This window comes from Lolium perenne, chromosome 4 (assembly GCF_019359855.2).
Source record: "Lolium perenne isolate Kyuss_39 chromosome 4, Kyuss_2.0, whole genome shotgun sequence".
Taxonomy (NCBI): domain Eukaryota; kingdom Viridiplantae; phylum Streptophyta; class Magnoliopsida; order Poales; family Poaceae; genus Lolium; species Lolium perenne.
In genome coordinates this window covers 162,711,522-162,730,047 of record NC_067247.2, presented here as the reverse complement: position 1 = coordinate 162,730,047, position 18,526 = coordinate 162,711,522, and the positions used below count along the sequence as shown (strand labels likewise).

General features: G+C 47.4%; 2 protein-coding genes across 2 annotated transcripts; both read right to left on the bottom strand.

The window, feature by feature from the left end:
• Positions 1 to 12,329: 12,329 nt before the first annotated feature.
• Positions 12,330 to 13,336, bottom strand: LOC127348722 (non-specific lipid-transfer protein 1-like). Its single transcript, XM_051374649.1, has one exon. It carries the CDS (start codon positions 13,152 to 13,154, stop codon positions 12,642 to 12,644), a length of 513 nt encoding a protein of 170 aa, XP_051230609.1. The 5' UTR covers positions 13,155 to 13,336; the 3' UTR covers positions 12,330 to 12,641.
• A 3,893-nt stretch (positions 13,337 to 17,229) lies between these two features.
• Positions 17,230 to 17,954, bottom strand: LOC127294380 (non-specific lipid-transfer protein 2B). Its single transcript, XM_051324184.1, has one exon. It carries the CDS (start codon positions 17,851 to 17,853, stop codon positions 17,491 to 17,493), a length of 363 nt encoding a protein of 120 aa, XP_051180144.1. The 5' UTR covers positions 17,854 to 17,954; the 3' UTR covers positions 17,230 to 17,490.
• Positions 17,955 to 18,526: the final 572 nt, after the last annotated feature.

The following is an 18,526-nucleotide window of genomic DNA, read 5'->3' as shown; positions in this document are numbered from 1 at the left end:
AAAATAGCAACATACTCCTAGCAATATTAATTTAGTGTCATGCTACTACTTTTTTTTTGTAGAAAATTGATCGAAGCCACTACAGGAATGTTACTCTACGCCGACGGCCGGCTGCCCTCGGCGTAGCCACGCCTTGCCCTCGGCGTAGGCTACGCCGACGGCAGCCCTCGGCGTGTCGCCTCGGCGTCTGGGTCCCTCGGCATAGGTAGGTGGGCCGTCGGCGTAGAGCTAACCCTCGGCGTCCTGGCTTTATGCCGACGGTGAAGAAGCCCCTCGGCGTTGACGCCGTCGGCGTAGCGTGGCGGCGCGCCGTCGACGTTAACGGAGCGGCCAGAGACACCGACGGCCCAACCCCTCGGCGTAGAGAGACGGGAGAGGCGACGTGGCGCACGGAGGCGCACCCTAGCTGGGAGGCTATGCCGAGGGCAACCCCCTCGGCGTATGCATGCCCCATGCAGCGCCACCGTGGACACGCGGCAGCACCTGGCGCGTCGGGCTACGCCGAGGGCAACCCCCTCGGCATAGACCTGACCATATGGCCCTATGTCAGGGTCTATGCCGACGGCATTACCCTCGGCATAGGAGCCTGCCATTTTTTTTTCTGTTTTCAGCCTGGCCCAGCTTGCAATGCAATCCAGTTCCAGTTCATATAATCGACCAAATTCGACCAAATTCACATAAATATCATATAATCGACCAAATTCATCCAAAATCGACCAAATTCATCCAAAATCAACCAAATGTACCATAATTCATCCAAAATCACCATAATTCACATAAATAGCATGAAATCCACATAGTAGCATACATGGTGCATGTAGTAGCATACAAGAGGAGAGTGCCATGTCATCCAATACATAGTAGTAGCTAGCAAATGATGGCAAGCAAGAAGCCCGGTGCTGACTAGCGGAGGAAGGACCCGGGCGGGGTGTGTCCGCCCACATCGTTGGCGAAACGAGCAGCCCGGGGTTTCGCTCCGGTAGAAGCTGCAGAAGAACCACCTGGAGAAGGACCGGTAGCACGCCCAGGAGAAGTCGACGGAGAGGCACCGGGAGTAGTCCCAGGAGTAGTCGACGCAGACACACCGGCTGACCGACCAGAGACCGACCACCTTCATGAACCGGTGTGACCTCGCGCCCACCCGGCGATGCCTGGTTCCCGGACCATCCCGTTCCCTACGTGTTCCCTACATGTTAGCAACTTGCGAGGCAAAGGAAAGTGGTAACTACCGGTTTGGCAAAGAACTTACCTCCGGTGTGGATCCGTAGTAAGTCGCAGCGAAAGCTGCCCTCGATGGCATGATAGGCATGTCCCCCGCCACGGCAACTCGATCCGGTGGCGGTGTACCAGTAGACATAGAGATCATCATTTCCTGCAAGATAGGTTACAAGTTAGGCTTTGCGTAAATAAAGCATCAAACCGAGACTTGTCATCTACTTGCGCGAGAAGGAAGATTCAGACTTATTATATATACGTGATATAGGCCGTATTCCGCCTATTCCACCGGGCAACGGCCTGCCGATACGCTTCATTGCAGGCTTCGAAGGCCGCCTCGAAGTCGCTACAATTTCAGAAACAATGAATCTCGTAAACACTTAGCCATGTAGGAAGGAAAACCGGAAAGAGGATGAAAATGAGGAAACTTACATCGTAGGCGGGTGGACGAGCAGGCCGTGGACGAGGCTGGGGGCTGTCGGCGGTGAGGGTATGCTTGAGGCGCGTGTAGCTCGTGGAGTGGGTAGGCTTGACCGCCTTATTCATTCAAGGGAAACGGCCATGCGGACGCCCGTGCCCCGACAGGACCAACGACTCCTCGTCGACCGGAATGCTCAAGGGGTCATCCACCTCGGGGTGACGAGACTTGACCATGTCGCGATAGTCCTCCTTGGCGGCCTTGGCATTGCCGTAGTACCGTGGCCGAGGCAATGCGGGATTGGGCTTCGCTTCGTCCGCATCATGTCATATATCTGGGCATCATGAAGCACCACCCCAGGTGGTGCCTCGGCCACCAGCATCGCGAAAAGAAAAGTTAAGCGTACCACAAATGAGACATGGCGGGAAATGAATGAAGGTCGTTCCATGTATATACATACCTTTTTCCCCTTGAAGCGGGTGTAGTCGCGGTTTCCCGCGCAGTGTGTGCCACCGGTGCCTCGGTTCTCCATGTTACGCCTCGACACGGCTGCAAACTCCTCGTCCCGCCTGAGCCACCTCGCCTAATCAGCTCCTCCCATGCCTCCCTATGCTGCTCGGCCCACTCCGGACAAACCTGAAAACGCAATACTCAGCTCAAGATAATTCAATGAAAACTTAGCAGCAATGTAGAATCTCATTGACATTTTACTCACCGACATGTACTCCTCAATGGTCATTGCCCATTCCTCCGTAGGCTCGTTACCAACATAGTACTCCTTCTTGACCCTCTTACCCTTGTTAGCCCAGAAGGCACTAGCGCTGGTGAACTTTTGGTTGTACCATGCTGCGGTGTCAACCTCTCGCAAGCGCCACGCAAAGTGAGACGCGCCTGCGTGTCATGCTCCGGGTCCACACGATAGAAGCACTTCAATCATGCATAAATCAGTTGTGAAAGTCATGAGTTAGCACATTAGGGTCATCAACTATGAACGGTGCTCGAGAAATATATGCCTTACCCGTAACTTGGTGGTCACAGCCTCGGCAAGCCGCGAAGCCTACGGCAGGGGCATCCTCATAGTCCGCCCAAGTAGTGGCTAGCTTCGTCGGGCCACCGGGGACCGTGCTAAGGGGAGTGTATCTGCCGGGCCGTAACTTCTTAATCGTAGCCCCAAGCAAGCTGTTGGGCATGCGGGGGGGCTTGGCATCCCATGTCCAGTTGCTGCAAATAAATCACACATTAGTACACATGCCAAATTGTTTATTATGCCCAAGATGAAAATACATGTTCGAAATTTCTGAAGTAGTACACTTACTCATCGCTCGAAGGAATGATAAGGGCCTTGTCATCATGGGTCTTCGGCTCCTTCCTCGCATCGGGGACTCTAGCTTCTCCACGAAGCTTCAAGGGCTTCGGCGCACCCCCATCCTCCATCACCTCCAACTCAGCCCTAGAGTCCGACTCGTGTGTAGACTCCGTCTCCATCTCCACCTCCCCACTAGACGGACCCTCTAGGTACAACTCAGGAGCCACGTCGCCAGAAGCGGAGGGTGGCTCGTCAAAGTCCATGTGTACCCCGCCGCCACCTCGTCCTCCACCTCGTCCTCCTCGTCCTCGTCCTCCACCTCCACCTCGTCCTCCTCGTCCTCGTCCTCCATCGGTACCATCGGCGTAACGCGGATTTTGCACCGGGGCTCGATCACTCCGTCTAGTGGGTCTAGGAATATTCCTCTTCACCTGCGCCAGCGTCTTAAGCAAGCTCTCGGAGTCTGCCTTGCCGCTGCTCATATTGTCCAGTCACCTGCATTGAGAAGAATAAAACAGTTAAGCACAAAGACATATTATATGAAGATACTAAGAATAAAAGGCACAATGCAATTAAGAAGCATGTTGACATAATAAAATGAAGATACTAAGAATAAAAGGCACAATGCAATTAAGAAGCATGTTGACATAATAAAATGAAGATACTAAGAATAAAAGGCACAATGCAATTAAGAAGCATGTTGACATAATAAATACTAAGAATAAAAGACCCTCACCAGCCATCATCGCTCTCATGCTCACTCTCATACTCCATCTCTTTCTCTTTCTCTTTCTCTGGCCCACTATCACTATCACTATCTTGTGAGTACAAAGTTGAAGGGTCGACGGGTGGAGGCTCATCATAATTGTCATTCGCCTCAAGTAACTTCTCGAGCATAGATATGTCCTTTAGATCCACCACTGACTCACCACGAGTTTCGCATCGTTCCCGAGGTCCTCTTGAACAAACGGTTCTAAAATATATTCCCCGAAGTCCTGTTCCTCTTGATAGAAAATCCCCTCGTATGTCACGGGGTCAATGTTGTTGTAATCATCCTCGTAGGGAATCGGTAGGTTACCATGTGGCGATACCTGGAAGACGACTTCCCAACCCTTGAGTTCCGCTTTCTGGCATGGGTAGGGCAAATAATAAACTTGCTTGGCTTGGTGAGCCACAATAAAGATATCGGCTCCGCTATAGGTGGTTGAAAGCTTAACTTCAACTAACCCAATGGACTTATCACTTCTCTGTCCACCTATTGGGTCGAACCAATGACACTTGAACACGACGATATTGAGTTGCACGTTCGTACGATTGAATGTCAACTCGTATACACTTTGTAACCTTCCGTAGTAATCAAAGTTGTTGGCTCCTTTGGTGAAGACCCCAGTATTTATCGTTTTGGGATTCGCCCGGCCCTTCTGGTGCGTCTCTGTGTGGAAGCGAAACCCATTCACATCATACTTCTCATACTTGGTCACCTCACGGCTACAACCTTGGGAAACACATTTCAACTCATCTATCATATCAACGTTTCTCTCACGGCCCTACAAGAACATTTCAAATTTGTTGTGTGCATTAGTTACGTGTAATAAGAGGGACAAGTCACGTGTTGCAATGTAAGAGGAAAGGTTAGAAATTACTTTTTCCATGAACCATGTCACAAAGTTTTTATTAATTCCGGGAGCACCGTCTTTCAGTAGAGTGTCCATCTCCGAGGTTTCGGGCAATTCATCATACGGCCACATTTCATCCGTGAATTCGCTGAAAGGAGAAAATAAGCATTAGACCGAGACGAGGTTACTAGCTGCAAAGTAATTTGTTCACCATTTTACCTTACGAATGGGATCACTTCCTCCATGTTCATAAGCACATATAGCATTATACAATCCTTCTCTTCGTTCTCCAATTTATATTTTGTTCCTTTACCAGCCTTGCCACCGGGGAATTGGAATAGTTTTAGCTTGGGGTCATTCTCGGGCACGTCGACATTGTAACGAGTGACCGGGTTATGCTGAGTGGGAACATCATCGGGATAGTACGTTGTCGCGGCATCTGCCATCTCCCGAAGGCATATTGCCTCAGCTATGCATGCTTCAATCTTGGCCTTGTTTCCGCTATCTTTCGAATATACTTAAACTCTCTCTCAATACAGAACTGCCAACGAAACTGCACCGGACCACCCAAGAGTGCCTCGTTGGCGAGGTGCACAATGAGATGTGCCATCGGAGTAAAGAAGCCTGGCGGAAATATCATCTCCAAATTGCATAGCAACTCCGGCACTGTATGTTGTAGCTTTGCAATAACCTCGGGACATATCTGCTTAGCACATAGCGTGCGGAAGAAATGGCTCAACTGCGCAAGCACTCGCCAGACTTTCTCGGGGATATACCCTCGAAGCATCACCGGCATGAGCCGCTGAATCCATATATGATAGTCGTGACTCTTGAGCTCCGGTGACTTTTCCCGTCGAAAGATTAACTCCCTTACTCATATTCGAGCAATAACCATCCGGGAACATCACGACGTATTTGAGCCACCTGAATGCCTCCTTCTTTTGGATGGAATCAAGGCAGAAGTTGGCATGCGGCTTGAACCAATTCTTTTGACGGCCAATAGGACGCTTCATGTGTAATTTTTCCCTATCACAGAGGATCTCAATATCGACTCTAGCCTTGACATTATCCTTTGACTTCCCGGGAATGTTCAGGCATGTGTGAAAGACGGACTCCGCGACATTCTTTACAGTGTGCATCACATCGATGTTATGGGGAAGTTCGAGGTCCTTGTAATACTCGAGCTTCGTTAAAGCCGCCTCGTGAGTCCAGTTGTGCGTTACACCATATCCCTCAAATTGATGGCCAGTTGGCGTCGCTGCCGGCACGAGAGCACGTAGCTCGGCTTCAACAAGTGTACCATCAAACTTCGGCACATCTTTTTTTTCATGCACAACTTTGCCCTTCTTGAAGTTCTTTTTGTCTTCTCTAAACGGATGCCTCCTTTTTGAGGACCTGTCGATTCGTGTCAAACGCAACATACTTGCGACCCTTCGTAGCCAAAGGAACTCAAGCCGATGCTCGCACACCGGGCATGGCCACTTACCAACTGTACACCATCCACATGTTAGGGCGTACCCGGGCAAGTCATGCATGGTATACTGCAACCAAACTCTCATGCAGAAGTTTGTCTTCGATGCTCGGTCGTACGTCAATGTCCCGTGGTGCCAAGAGTGGTTCAAATCTTCCACAATCGGCTGCATGTAGACACTCAAATTCTTCCCCGGGTAATGAGGGCCTGGAATGATCGGCCGACAGAAACATGGTCTTCCTCGTCATTAGGACTCCGGGAGGGAGATTGAGCGGAATAACAAACACGGGCCAGCAACTGTAATTGGAATTGGACATACCATATGGATTGAAGCCATCTGTTGCTATCGCAATTCTGACATTCTGAGCCTCGGCTGCCTTAAGGCGGTGTTTTGTATCGAAGTTCTTCCATGCCGTACCATCGGATGGATGTCCCATCTTCAACTTCTTGTTTTCGTCCACGAATCTCTTCCCATACTTGTGCCACGTCATCTGTTTGGCTGTCTCCTCGTGCATGTAAAGCCGCTGGATTCTTTTTATGAATGGGAGATATCGAAGAATCGACTTTGCGGTGCTTGACTGCCTCACCTGACCATCCTTTCCCGTTACCTCTTCATACCTAGACTGCTTACAGATGGGACAGTACTTGTCCTCCGCATACTGTCTCCAAAATAGAACGCAGCCTTTCGGACAACAGTCTATCCTTTGATAATCCATGTTGAGGTCCTTCATCATTCTCCTCGTCGCGTGCAGGCTTTGAGGCAGACAATGATCTTTGGGCAACATGTTACCAGTTATTTTCAGACTTGCTTCAAAGCCCTCACGGGTGGTGTTGTACCGGGTCTTGTCGGCTAGACATTGGGAGATGGCATCGAGCTGAGAAATCGCGGCGCCCTCGTACAGAGGCCTCTTAGCCGCGGCAATCATATCATAGAAGGCCTTCGCGGTTGGCTCTGGTTCCTCCGGTTCTGGCGGCGCATCCGGATTACAGCGGCGCCTCCGGTTCTGGCGGCGAATCCGGGACATCGGCATGGACGAGATCATCTAGAAAGTCTCTAACTCCATCGTACGCATTGCCATTGAGCCGCTGCCGCATCACCTCACCTCTGTCACGTTCGCGCTCATCAAAGTCGATTTCCGTGACGTACCCATGCATATACCCATATTGCAGAAGGTGTCTATACATTTCATCCTTCCCACGACGTTGACGCTTCACGCAGCGAACACAGGGCAAAGTGCCCGAACCAGCCCCTTTGTACCACGCGCTAACTCATTCACTAGAAAATGGGTCTTCCTTGTCCACTCATCTCTGTTTTCTCGCCGCACTAACACGCTCATTGTACATCCATCCATTATCAGCCATCCTCTCGCTTTATTGGGAGCCAAACCACGTACATAGCATTTATATCAAATAGGAAATTAAATGCATCATATTTTTATTTATTTTACCGGGCGAAACGCATGCATCAACCTACATCTCTACTAGGTGGGCTCCTAGCAGCCGCCGGATCCGTAGTTGGCTACGTTCTCCATGCTCTACCCCGGTCCAAGTCAGAATTTCGGCAGCACCTCCCCGCTGCTCTCCCGATACACGTCTCGGCAAAAAGCCGAGAGGATGTGCATCCGGAGAACAACGGGGAGGCGCCGCCGAAATCCTGACTCGGACCGGAGTAGAACATGGAAAACGTAGACAACTACGCATCCGTCGACTGTCCCGTAAATGCCGCAAGCGTTACGGTTCAAAATATGCGGACCACTAATGCATATTTATCCGCGTAACGCTCGCGGACGGGAAGTGACACCTAGGTTACGCAACTGGACTTGGAAAATGAATCTAGTGACATAAGAAAATGCGGAGAAGAAGTTGGAAATTTAGCTCACCCTCGGCTGAAGAGGAAGTAGTCCAACAACGGAGTGTCGATGTCGGCGAACGTCGAGAAGCGCGTCAAAGATCCGGGATTGTCACGCCGGGGTGCTCATGACGAGGCGGTCACCACATGGCCTATTACAAATTCACATTATTAGAACAAATTCACATTTGCATTTCTATTTCCATTATTAAACAAATTCATTTCTATTTCTATTACACATTTCCATTTCATTTCTATTTCTTTCCAATTTTCAAATCAATTTCAATTTCTATTTCTATTTCTTTCAATTTCAATTTCAATTTCAATTACTATTTCTTTCTTTCTATTTCAAATCAATTACACATTTCAATTACTATTTTCTTACACATTTCAATTTCAACAACTAAAACCAATACACAAATAAAAAAAAAAAATCTTACCGTGGGCAGGGGCGCGAGGAGGAGGCCGGCCAGGGAGCTCGGTGGGCGGGGGCGCGAGGAGGAGGCCGGGCCGGTGGGCGGGGACGGCGGGCGGGGGCGTGAGGAGGAGGAGGGCGGCGGGCCGGCGGGAGGGGGCGCGTGGAGGCGGAGGAGGCGGCGCGAGCAGGCCGGGCCGGGAGGAGGAGGGCGGCAAGGGGAGATGGCGACGGGGAAGGAGGGCGGCGAAGGAGGGCGGCGAGGGCAGGAGTGAGGTGGAGGAGGGCGGCGGGCAGGCGGGAGGCGGCGGCGGAGGGCGGCGGGCAGGCGGGAGGCGGCGGCGGGCAGGCGGGAGCTCGGGCTCGGGGGAGAGGGCGCGTGGTGGTTAGGTTAGGTGCTGGTCGAGCCAGACCAGCACATAAAACTGACCCGGCCGACCGTCCCTATGCCGAGGGCCAGGCATATGCCGAGGGCAGCCCTCGGCATAGCCCCTTTTTTTGTATTTTTCAATTTTTTTTGTATTTAAATTTTATTAATGTCAATTATATTTATTAAATTATATATTTCCCAAGTTTCTCTCCGGTTCAACTCCGAGGGAGTTCCCCCCTATACATGCAGAATCTGCCTAAGTGTAGTAACCCCCTGTCCGAGAAGCCGGACACACCTGGGGGGGTAGCCTTGGATATAAAACCATCTCAAATCACTTTTGTGCATTCCATGTGGACACACACAAGTTTTGGGGCCATTCCCTAGATCTGATGCTCGATTTCCGACGAAACCCTAGTTTTGTTGACCGCGCGGTCTACCCCTTTGACTGCATCCCATCGGGGCTCCCCCGGTGGGCATATGCCTCCATTTGAGCTTGGTTAGGTCATAGGTACATGTGGAAACAAGGATCATCCCATATGATCCCAAGTTTCTCTCCGGTTCAACTCCGAGGGAGTTCCCCCCTATACATGCAGACCCGCCTAAGTGTAGTAACCCCCTGTCCGAGAAGCCGACACACAGGGGTAGCCTTGGATATAAAACCATCTCAAATCACTTTTGTGCATTCCATGTGGACACACACAAGTTTTGGGGCCATTCCCTTGATCGGATGCTCGATTTCCGATGAAACCCTAGTTCTGTTGACCGCGCGGTCTACCCCTTTGACTGCATCCCATCGGGGCTCCCCCGGTGGGCATATGCCTCCATTTGAGCTTGGTTAGGCCATAGGTACATGTGGAAACAAGGATCATCCCATATGATCTCAAGTTTCTCTCCGGTTCAACTCCGAGGGAGTTCCCCCCTATACATGCAGAATCTGCCTAAGTGTAGGAACCCCCTGTCCGAGAAGCCGGACACACCTGGGGGGTAGACTTGGATATAAAACCATCTCAAATCACTTTTGTGCATTCAATGTGGACACACACAAGTTTTGGGGCCATTCCCTACGCCCTGCTACTTCTCTCCCGCCCTTTTTTCCCGCTCACCCTTTCCCGCTGCTTCTTCCCCGCCCTTTTTTCCCGCCATGATTTCCCGCCAAGTTTTCCCGCCCACCCTTTCCCGCTCATTCTCTTCCGCCAAGTTTTCCCGCCCATTCTCTCCCGCCAAGTTTTCCCGCCGTTTCAGCCCCTCGTCGGCCTATATATAGCCATGTCTTCTCCACTAACAGCACCAGCAACATTTCTCCCCTCATCACTTCTCTCATCCAACAGCACCACAAAATCCTCTGAGCTGAGCTGCCGCTGAGATGGCTCCTCGTCGCCGTAGCAACACGGGCTTCATCGGCGTTCGCCTGCGGCCTGCGGGACATTTCGCGGCTGAAATCACCGCCGGTGGTACGCGTGTGTGGCTCGGCACCTTCTACACGAAGGAGGCTCCTGCCCGCGCATACGACGTTGCAGCTTGGAGGTTTGGCCGGCCGCGCCACGAAATGAACTTCCCGGAGGTCAGGTCTCTGACGGAAGCTCAGAGTCTCTCTACTGAGCCGCTACTTCGCTCACAGGGTGAAGCGCGGCGGCGGTACAGGTCTGGCCAGCGACGGATTGATACCACCGAGGCGGACGAGCAGTTCATGGCACAGTGGCGCAGAGACCATCCCGGAGCCGACGAGGCAGAACGCGCATTCTGGACGGACCAGCAGACGTACCTGAGAGAGAGGAGGGCGGGAAAGCGGCAGAGGAAGGCTGCGGTTGAAGCAGAGTACGCCAAAGGAGAGGCGTCGACATGGGGGGAGGATGATGAACGGTGGTCGTGGATCTTCACAACCACCGCTTCAGAGGACACCCCCAGCGAGGACGAAGATTTTGACTTCTCTGATTAATATGTGTGTGTGTCGAGTTCGTGTGTCTAGCGTTAAGTGCTTTATTCGTGTGTGGGTGTAGTTCTTTAAATGTTTTGGTTTGTGTGTGCGTCTAGTTCTTTAAGTGTTTTGGTTCCTGTGTGGGTGTAGTTCTTTAAGTGTGTTGGTTCCTGTGTGTGGGTGTAGTTCTTTAAGTGTTTCAGTTCGTGTGTGGGTCTAGTACTTTAAGCGCTTTGGTATGTGTGTGGGTCTAGTTATTTAAGTGTTTTGTATCGTGTCTGGGTCTTAAGTTCTTAAATGTATCACTTTTCTCTCCAGTTCACCTCCGAGGGAGTTCCCCCCTATACATCCAGAATCTGCCTAAGTGTAGGAACCCCCTGTCCGAGAAGCCGGACACACCTTGGGGGGGTATCCTTGGATATAAAACCATCTCAAATCACTTTTGTGCATGCCATGTGGGCACACACAAGTTTTCCAGCGATTCCGACGCTCCGGTGGTCTCAGAACTTGGAAAACCCTAGGGCGGGGACCCCACACATCTACCCCTATAGCTTTCTCCGTGCGAGGGTTTACCAGTGGACTTTTTTATTTAGTTTGCTTTGTTTAGGACATATGTACATGGAAACGATAGGTTGGGCATACTTTACCATAAAATAGGCTCCGTTCGAGCCATGGCGGGGGTTTCCACATACAGATCCTGGATTTTACCAACTGGTAGCCCATTATGCGGAAATCGTCAACGCCGGGTACATCCAAGGTTAGCCAAACCTTACATCACACTTGTACATGTATGTTAGGGGCAGAAGCAAGTTTTCCAACAATTCTGACGCTCCGGTGATCTGCTTTTGGGAAACCCTAGGGCGGGACCCCTAGGGTTAGGGTTTTACCAAGTGATCTGTTATGGTTATAGTTAGGGTTAGCAATGTATGTGGAAACCCTAGGGTTAGGGTTAGAGTTAGGGTTAGGTTAGGGTTAGAGTTAGCAATGTATGTGGAAACCCTATGGTTAGGGTTAGGGCTAGAGTTAGGGTTAGGGTTAGAGTTAGCAATGTATGTGGAAACCCTAGGGTTAGGGTTAGGGCTAGAGTTAGGGTTAGGGTTAGGGTTAGAGTTAGGGTTAGAGTTAGGGTTAGAGTTAGGGTTAGGGTTAGAGTTAGGGTTAGGGAAACCGTAGGGCGGGGACCCCGCGGATCTACCCATATGTACATCGATAGCAAATGTTGGGCCTAGTGGCTCCGGTTGACCCGTCTGCGAAGAGCGTCACCCGTGGGACCTACATATGCCATCTACGAATTCTTAAAAAATAGAACCATTTTTTACATAATGCATACTAGTAAATAAATAATAGAAACATAATATAAAGTAATATGAGAGAGAGAAAAAAGAAAAAATAAAAAAAAAAGTCTATATGCCGAGGGTGGCCGTCGGCATAGGGTGGCCATGCCCTATGCCGAGGGTAGCCCTCGGCGTCTGTCTGACGCCGTGAGAGGGCGGTGACGGTGCGGGTGCGAGGGGAGGTGATGGAGACCTCTACGCCGAGGGCCAGGTAGACGCCGACGACGGCCCTCGGCGTAGGAGCCTATACGCCGACGGTACCTAGACGCCGACGGTCGGCTTCCGGCGCTGCCCTGGCGAGGCCGTACGCCGACGGCCCCGATAAAATGCCCTCGGCGTAGGGTTTGGCCGTCGGCGTATAGGCCCATTCCTGTAGTGAGCTAATAAAACTTGAATTAGACATGTTCAAACACACACTTATTATTTGAGGACGGGGAAAGTATATTCATCAACACTGCTGACGCTGTCACAAACTACAACATTCTGCTCGATCGAAGTGGGGCAAACCGAACATAGACTCTTAAGTAAACGCTGGTACCGTCCATCGACAGCTAGACAGCGTACATGTATACAAACCGCACATACTTACGTACCATGTACCATCCGTGCATGCTGCCCAAGCTTTTATTTAGTAAACACCACGCATACTTAACCTCAAGTCAGCTGTCTCGGCACCGATGGTGGACCGGGCTAAACGCCGTGTGTGGCGTCGACCGTCGAGTGATCTCCAGATCAATTGACCTTGGAGCAGTCGACGGAGGCGCTGATGTTGCCGTAGGGGACGCTGACGCCGCACTTGGCCGGGATGTTGGCGGTGTTGCCGTTGTTGAGCCCGGTCATGCGGCCGGCGGCCATCTTGAGGCAGCTGCATGCGGCGCGCCTGTCGGCAGTGGTCTTCGTCGCCGCGGCGAGGCTCTTGACGCCGCCGCAGCAAGCCGCTGACGGGGCGCCGGCGAGGCCCCGCGCGTAGAGGATGCAAGGGCTGAGGGCGGAGTTCACCTGGCCGCAGGAGATGGCCGCGTCGGCGGCGTGAGGCGCCGCGAGGAGCATCGCTGCCACCACGGCGACCAGCAGGAGCTGAAGGGTGGCTGCAGCGCGTGCCATCACTTGATCTCTCAAGCTAATTAGCAGTGCAAATAGCTTCTGAGGCTTTTGTAGACGAGGAGGATACGAGGGAATGTATGAGCTTAAATAGGACTTGGTGGATTTGGCACTATATTTTCCAATTGTGGAGTGATTAATCATCGGCAGCAGAACATACGACTAGGCTGTTGAGTGGACTGATGACGGTCTCTGAATTAGCTAGGCGATCGCGAATTTAGCACCGTTGTACCGGTGGGGAGGGGATACGCGACCGTCTGATACCTCCAACATTGTTGAACTTTTTTTTGTTTGCGGGAGAACTTCGGGTTTTATTTCAAATCCAGTTACAGTCAACTACCACAAGCTGTTCAACAAACACATTTTTTTTTTGGATCAGTGAACCGCGAAATATATAATAAACTCATGTTGACGAAACGGTTTGATCAGGGGAAATGGAAACAATCTTGATATGATTTGTTAAAAATGCAACACGTCTCTCATATAGAATTAAATCTCAATACATATTGTTATCGCATGGAACACGAGATTTATAAAATCTCGTGAATTTTGAAAGGTACAAATTTGGGGAAAAACCATGGTTTTATGAAATGTTCAACATTAAAAAAATCAAGGTTTTAAAATTATTCAAATTTAGGAAAATGTCATGTATTTGAAAAATATTTACGGGGATTTGAAACAATTGTTCAGGTGGTGTTTGAAAAAAATTCATACTTTATAAATTTTCGCAATCTTAAAATTTGTTCACCGAATTTGAAAAAAATCATCAAATTTAAAAATGTAAATGCATCAAAACTGAAAAATCATATCACCTGATTTAATGGGCGATGACATTGCAGCCCATTTAGGGCCACATTGGGTACAGGAGCTTCCCGAGCCACTTAAAGCGATGTATAGCACCTCCCAACAGCAGCATCATGAGTCGCATGCGTGCGTGTTCGGCACGTGGGCCTGCCCAATAAATCTTTTTTTTGTTATTTTCATTATTGATTTTCTTTTGTTTAATTTTTAATTTTTTCTATATACCTTTTTTGTTTCATTCACTAAAGTTGGGTAAGTACATGAATATAATTTTTTATATAGTTAATTTTATATTTAATTTTACATATGTGATTATAATTTTAGTGGCAAAAATAAGAATATTTTGTAAGTCTCATACTCTCATGAAGTTTTTTCTTGAAACAGCGAACATTATTTTCAGAATGGACATCTTTACAATATAAATGATCATTGTTTTGTAGTAGACACACATTTTTATATACATATATGTGAACATTTCCTGTTGTCCAATGTATGCTTCTTTTCTACGTGAAAGATTTTTTTAAAATTAAATAAAAAGGTGAAAATTTATTTTATATCTGAATATTTTATTTTTACAACACAAATATTTTTCTAATTATTAATCATTTTTATGAAAGTAATTAAAGAAAGGTGTTTTTAGATTTTTGTGCCAAAAATATTAAAAAACATCTTAGTTGGTCTGACCAAATAACGACACATATATTATACGAGAGTACACAACTGCTTGCTATCAGCGACATATATGAGATTTCCAACATAGTCTACGAGCCAATGAAGATTAGTCTATGGTAAGCCTATAATGCTTAAGGTTCTATTTAGGGCTTAATCGTCAAAATATCTTATTCGAAGCCATCTTAGATAGGCTTATACAACAGAGTGGGTTCCCACTACATAAAAAAATTATGTTTGGCAGAGTGTTAATAACAGTAGGTAAAGCCTGCTATAGCGCTACACACTAGACAAAGCACAATTTGCTTGTCAATTTCATATTTTACCAACTGCTTTCTGGGAAATCGGCAACTGAATGCAGGACATGACACTTGGCTTACCTTACCGTGCCACTTGGCAGAAAAATGAGACACCCCACGAGCTAATCGATAGCGATAATAGTCCGCACTCGGCAAATTATGGTGGACCCAATTAACATGTGCAATCACATGACGGATTGTATGCAGAGTGTGTGGTAGACTCGGTAAATCCCTGACTAGTTTGCAAGTGCCTTCATGTACCTACGACAAAATTGTCCCAACTAATGTATCTACATTTACAATACTTTATATGGCCCTTCACATAAGTGTCTTTACATAAAGAAAAGAGCTTCTACATGGTTATATAATAAATTTAGAGAAATGATACAACCTCTTGACAAGCGTCACAAGAAGCAAATTTGTGTTGTAGTGCAAAAAATGTAACCACACTTGGTACATAACAAGATAACCTACCAAGGTTGTATAGTTTCAAACACACCGAAACTCCACTTTTAAAGAGATCTTACAATATTTTGTCTAAACATACTAGTTAAAACACATCGCACATGGCACGGGAATCATGATGATCTTAACGCTAAAACTCCTACTCCATTCTTTCCTGAAAAAGGCGTATTTTTGTTTTTGGGAAATTAAACATGTAAAGTTTTATCGAGCTTTAAGAAGAAAAAAATAAGAACTTCAGAGAAGGTCTCTAGATTAAGAAATGTGTTTACACATTAATTTGACAACAAATTTATATAGGCAAATGCTAGAACCTCTAGAGAGGTGTCACTACAAGCAAATTTGTGTTGTAGTGCACAGAAGGTAAACCAGTTGGTACATAAGAAGATGGCCTAACAAAGTTGTACGGTTTTTGCAAAGAACACGCTCAAACTCTACTTGTATCTGGGAAAAAACTCCACTAGGAAAAAAGGCTTTAAAATGCTTCAGTAATAATAAAAGCTAAAACATATTGAGCAGTACATGACGCAGGAATCAGGGCGAGCTTAACACTAACAGCCGTACTTTCTCTGTTCCTCAAAAGAAGGCATATAATTTTGTGAAATGCACTTTTGCTCATAGGTGTAGATACACCCATTATTTAAAAATCCTATTTCAAAATGTCAGAAACTCTGAAACTAATTCCCACACATTCTATGTCCGCACACAAATTTTCGCGAAAGAACGACATTTTTTGTGACTTGTGTAAAAATACATTTTGTGGTGCTTTTAAATTGCTTCCTAGGAAACATTTATTCGTCATTTTTACACAACACATAAAAAATATCTTTTCCCCATAATTTATTTTGTATGAACATAGTATGTCCGGATGTACACCCAGGATTTGTTTTCAGATTTTTTTAAACATGTTTAAATATATTTAATATACATTTTTCTTAATAGATGTATTTAGACCTATGAGCCAAAACACCATGTCCTATAATTTTCCAGACATTAAACAAAGTACTAATGTTTAAGCAAGCATAAACGAAAAAAACCATCAACACCTATAAAAGTATATAGATATCAGATGGAAATATATTTTACCATGTATCTAATGATTCTTATTTCTTATTGTAGTCCTATATGTTATAGGTATTTCTTCTAACAGCTTCGTCAAGTTTTACATAGTTTGACTTTGTCAAAAACTTATACTATAAATCTTTGTGCACCTCATGTGCCGTTGTTGTCGGGCCCAACGATGTCCCTTTCTCTTCTACATATTAGGCGACCATAGCGAAAAGTGTATTTGGCACATGAGGACCAGTGCTCCTGATTTTAAAAAATCAAATTTTTTGGATTTTAAAAAATATGAAATTAAATACCCACATATATATAAACATTCTGAAGGTACGGTAGAAATTTTGAAGAAAAATATGTTATATTTTAAGCTATACAAAAAAGACAAATTTCTGACAAACATATACCTCTATACGTAGCCACAAATTTGTTATTTTCCTGTAGCTCAAAATACAATGCAATTTCTACCGAAACTTTGCATGATTATTCAGAATATGGGTATGTATTCATGGAATAAATGTGATGATTTTTTGAAATATGCAGAAATTCAGTTTTTAAATAAATATTTTAAAAACTGAAAGCAGTGGTGCTCATGGTACCAAATTTGCTTCCCGACCATAGCCTCTTCTCTATGCGCATGGTTATCTTGGTCCAATATCTCTGGGATAGAAATCTCTTATTTTTTTTTTCCGAGAACGACGCAGAAGGACTACTGCATGTTTTGTCTTCCTTACTACTCCTCCGTTCGGATTAAATCGACGCCGAGAGTGCATAGGGAGTACTAGCTTGTGTAGGTACAGTTGCTGCGTCGATTAAAGACGACCAGAGGGAGTACTACCTCTCGCTCAACATCGCCACTGCGTGCCGGTATAGCCCCTTTGTGTTTAGAAGTTTCAAACAAGCATAATAGAATATACAGAGAGATGCAATTGACACAAACAAGCATACACTACACTGGCACTCTGGCAGTGCATAAACATGGTGTACAAAGCAAACTCTCGATGGTTTCTCCTCAAATGGAGAGAAGGGAACAACTAAACACCGATACAATGCCGGCCGGCCACGGAGAGCTGGTTCGAGTACTCATCTCCTCTCGATCTCTGACGGGGAGATACATGAGAGTTTTTATTCGGTATAAATAATATAGTAGGTGTAAACGTGTGTGACGCCGGTTCGGAGTAGTGGATGGATCAGTTGATGCTGTTGCAGTTGACGGAGGTGCTGATGGCGTAGGGGATGCTGACGCCACACTTGGAGGGGATGCTGGCGGCGTTACCGGCCTTGATCCCGCTAATGCTGCCGACCAATTTCTTGAGGCAGTTGCAGGCGGCGCGCTTGTCGGCGGTGCTCTTGGCGGAGTTGGCGAGGCTCTTGACGCCGCCGCAGCAGCCCGCGGACGGGGAGGCGCCGCCTTTAGCGTAGGCCATGCAGGGGCTCAAGGCAGAGCTCACCTGACCACAGGAGATGGCGGCGTTGGCGGCGAAAGGCGCCGAGAGGAGCATCGCCGCCACAATGGCGACCACCACGATCTGGGCTGCTGCAGAGCGGGCCATCTCTTACCTTGAGCTAGTGGTGAGCTGGGTGTGGCTGGAGATGAGGTAGCTAGATTTGCTAGATGGAGCAAGTGATGGTGGGTGAGGAGGATACAAGGGAACGCACGGGCTTAAATAGCGGTTCTGAAGAAGAAAAGATGCACTTCAGCATCCTCGGTGGCAAGATCAATCAGTTGGATGGGGTTAATAACTTCGATTTGGAAGGTTGTTGGACGTTGGAGCTGATGCATGGTTCTATCTAGCTACCCTTACTTAGTTGAACTGGCCAAAAGTAATAAAAAAAACATATATCATGCTAAGCGAAAACGCGTTTCACGGTCCTAAGAGTCTCGACAGTGTAGAAAATATAGAACCCTAATTCTTTTGTTGTTTGATTGCCATGACCCTCCACTAGCCATATTCTAACAGTGTATAAGTCGTTTGAGAGAGTACATGGTAATAATATTTCTTATTCGCGCAACCACTGGAACCTTTGATTATTATAAAAATAATTGTTCCAACTTATAATTGAAACTGACCAGATCGAAGCCTTACAACTTTACCGGTTAGTATGGATTGGAATACCAGATGAAAACCAACAAGGCAAGCTCAACAAGCCAACCTAAACATGGCCCTGGAGCCCAACATTTCCAACAACATTCGTGGTCAAATTGCATCAACATCCCCCATGACA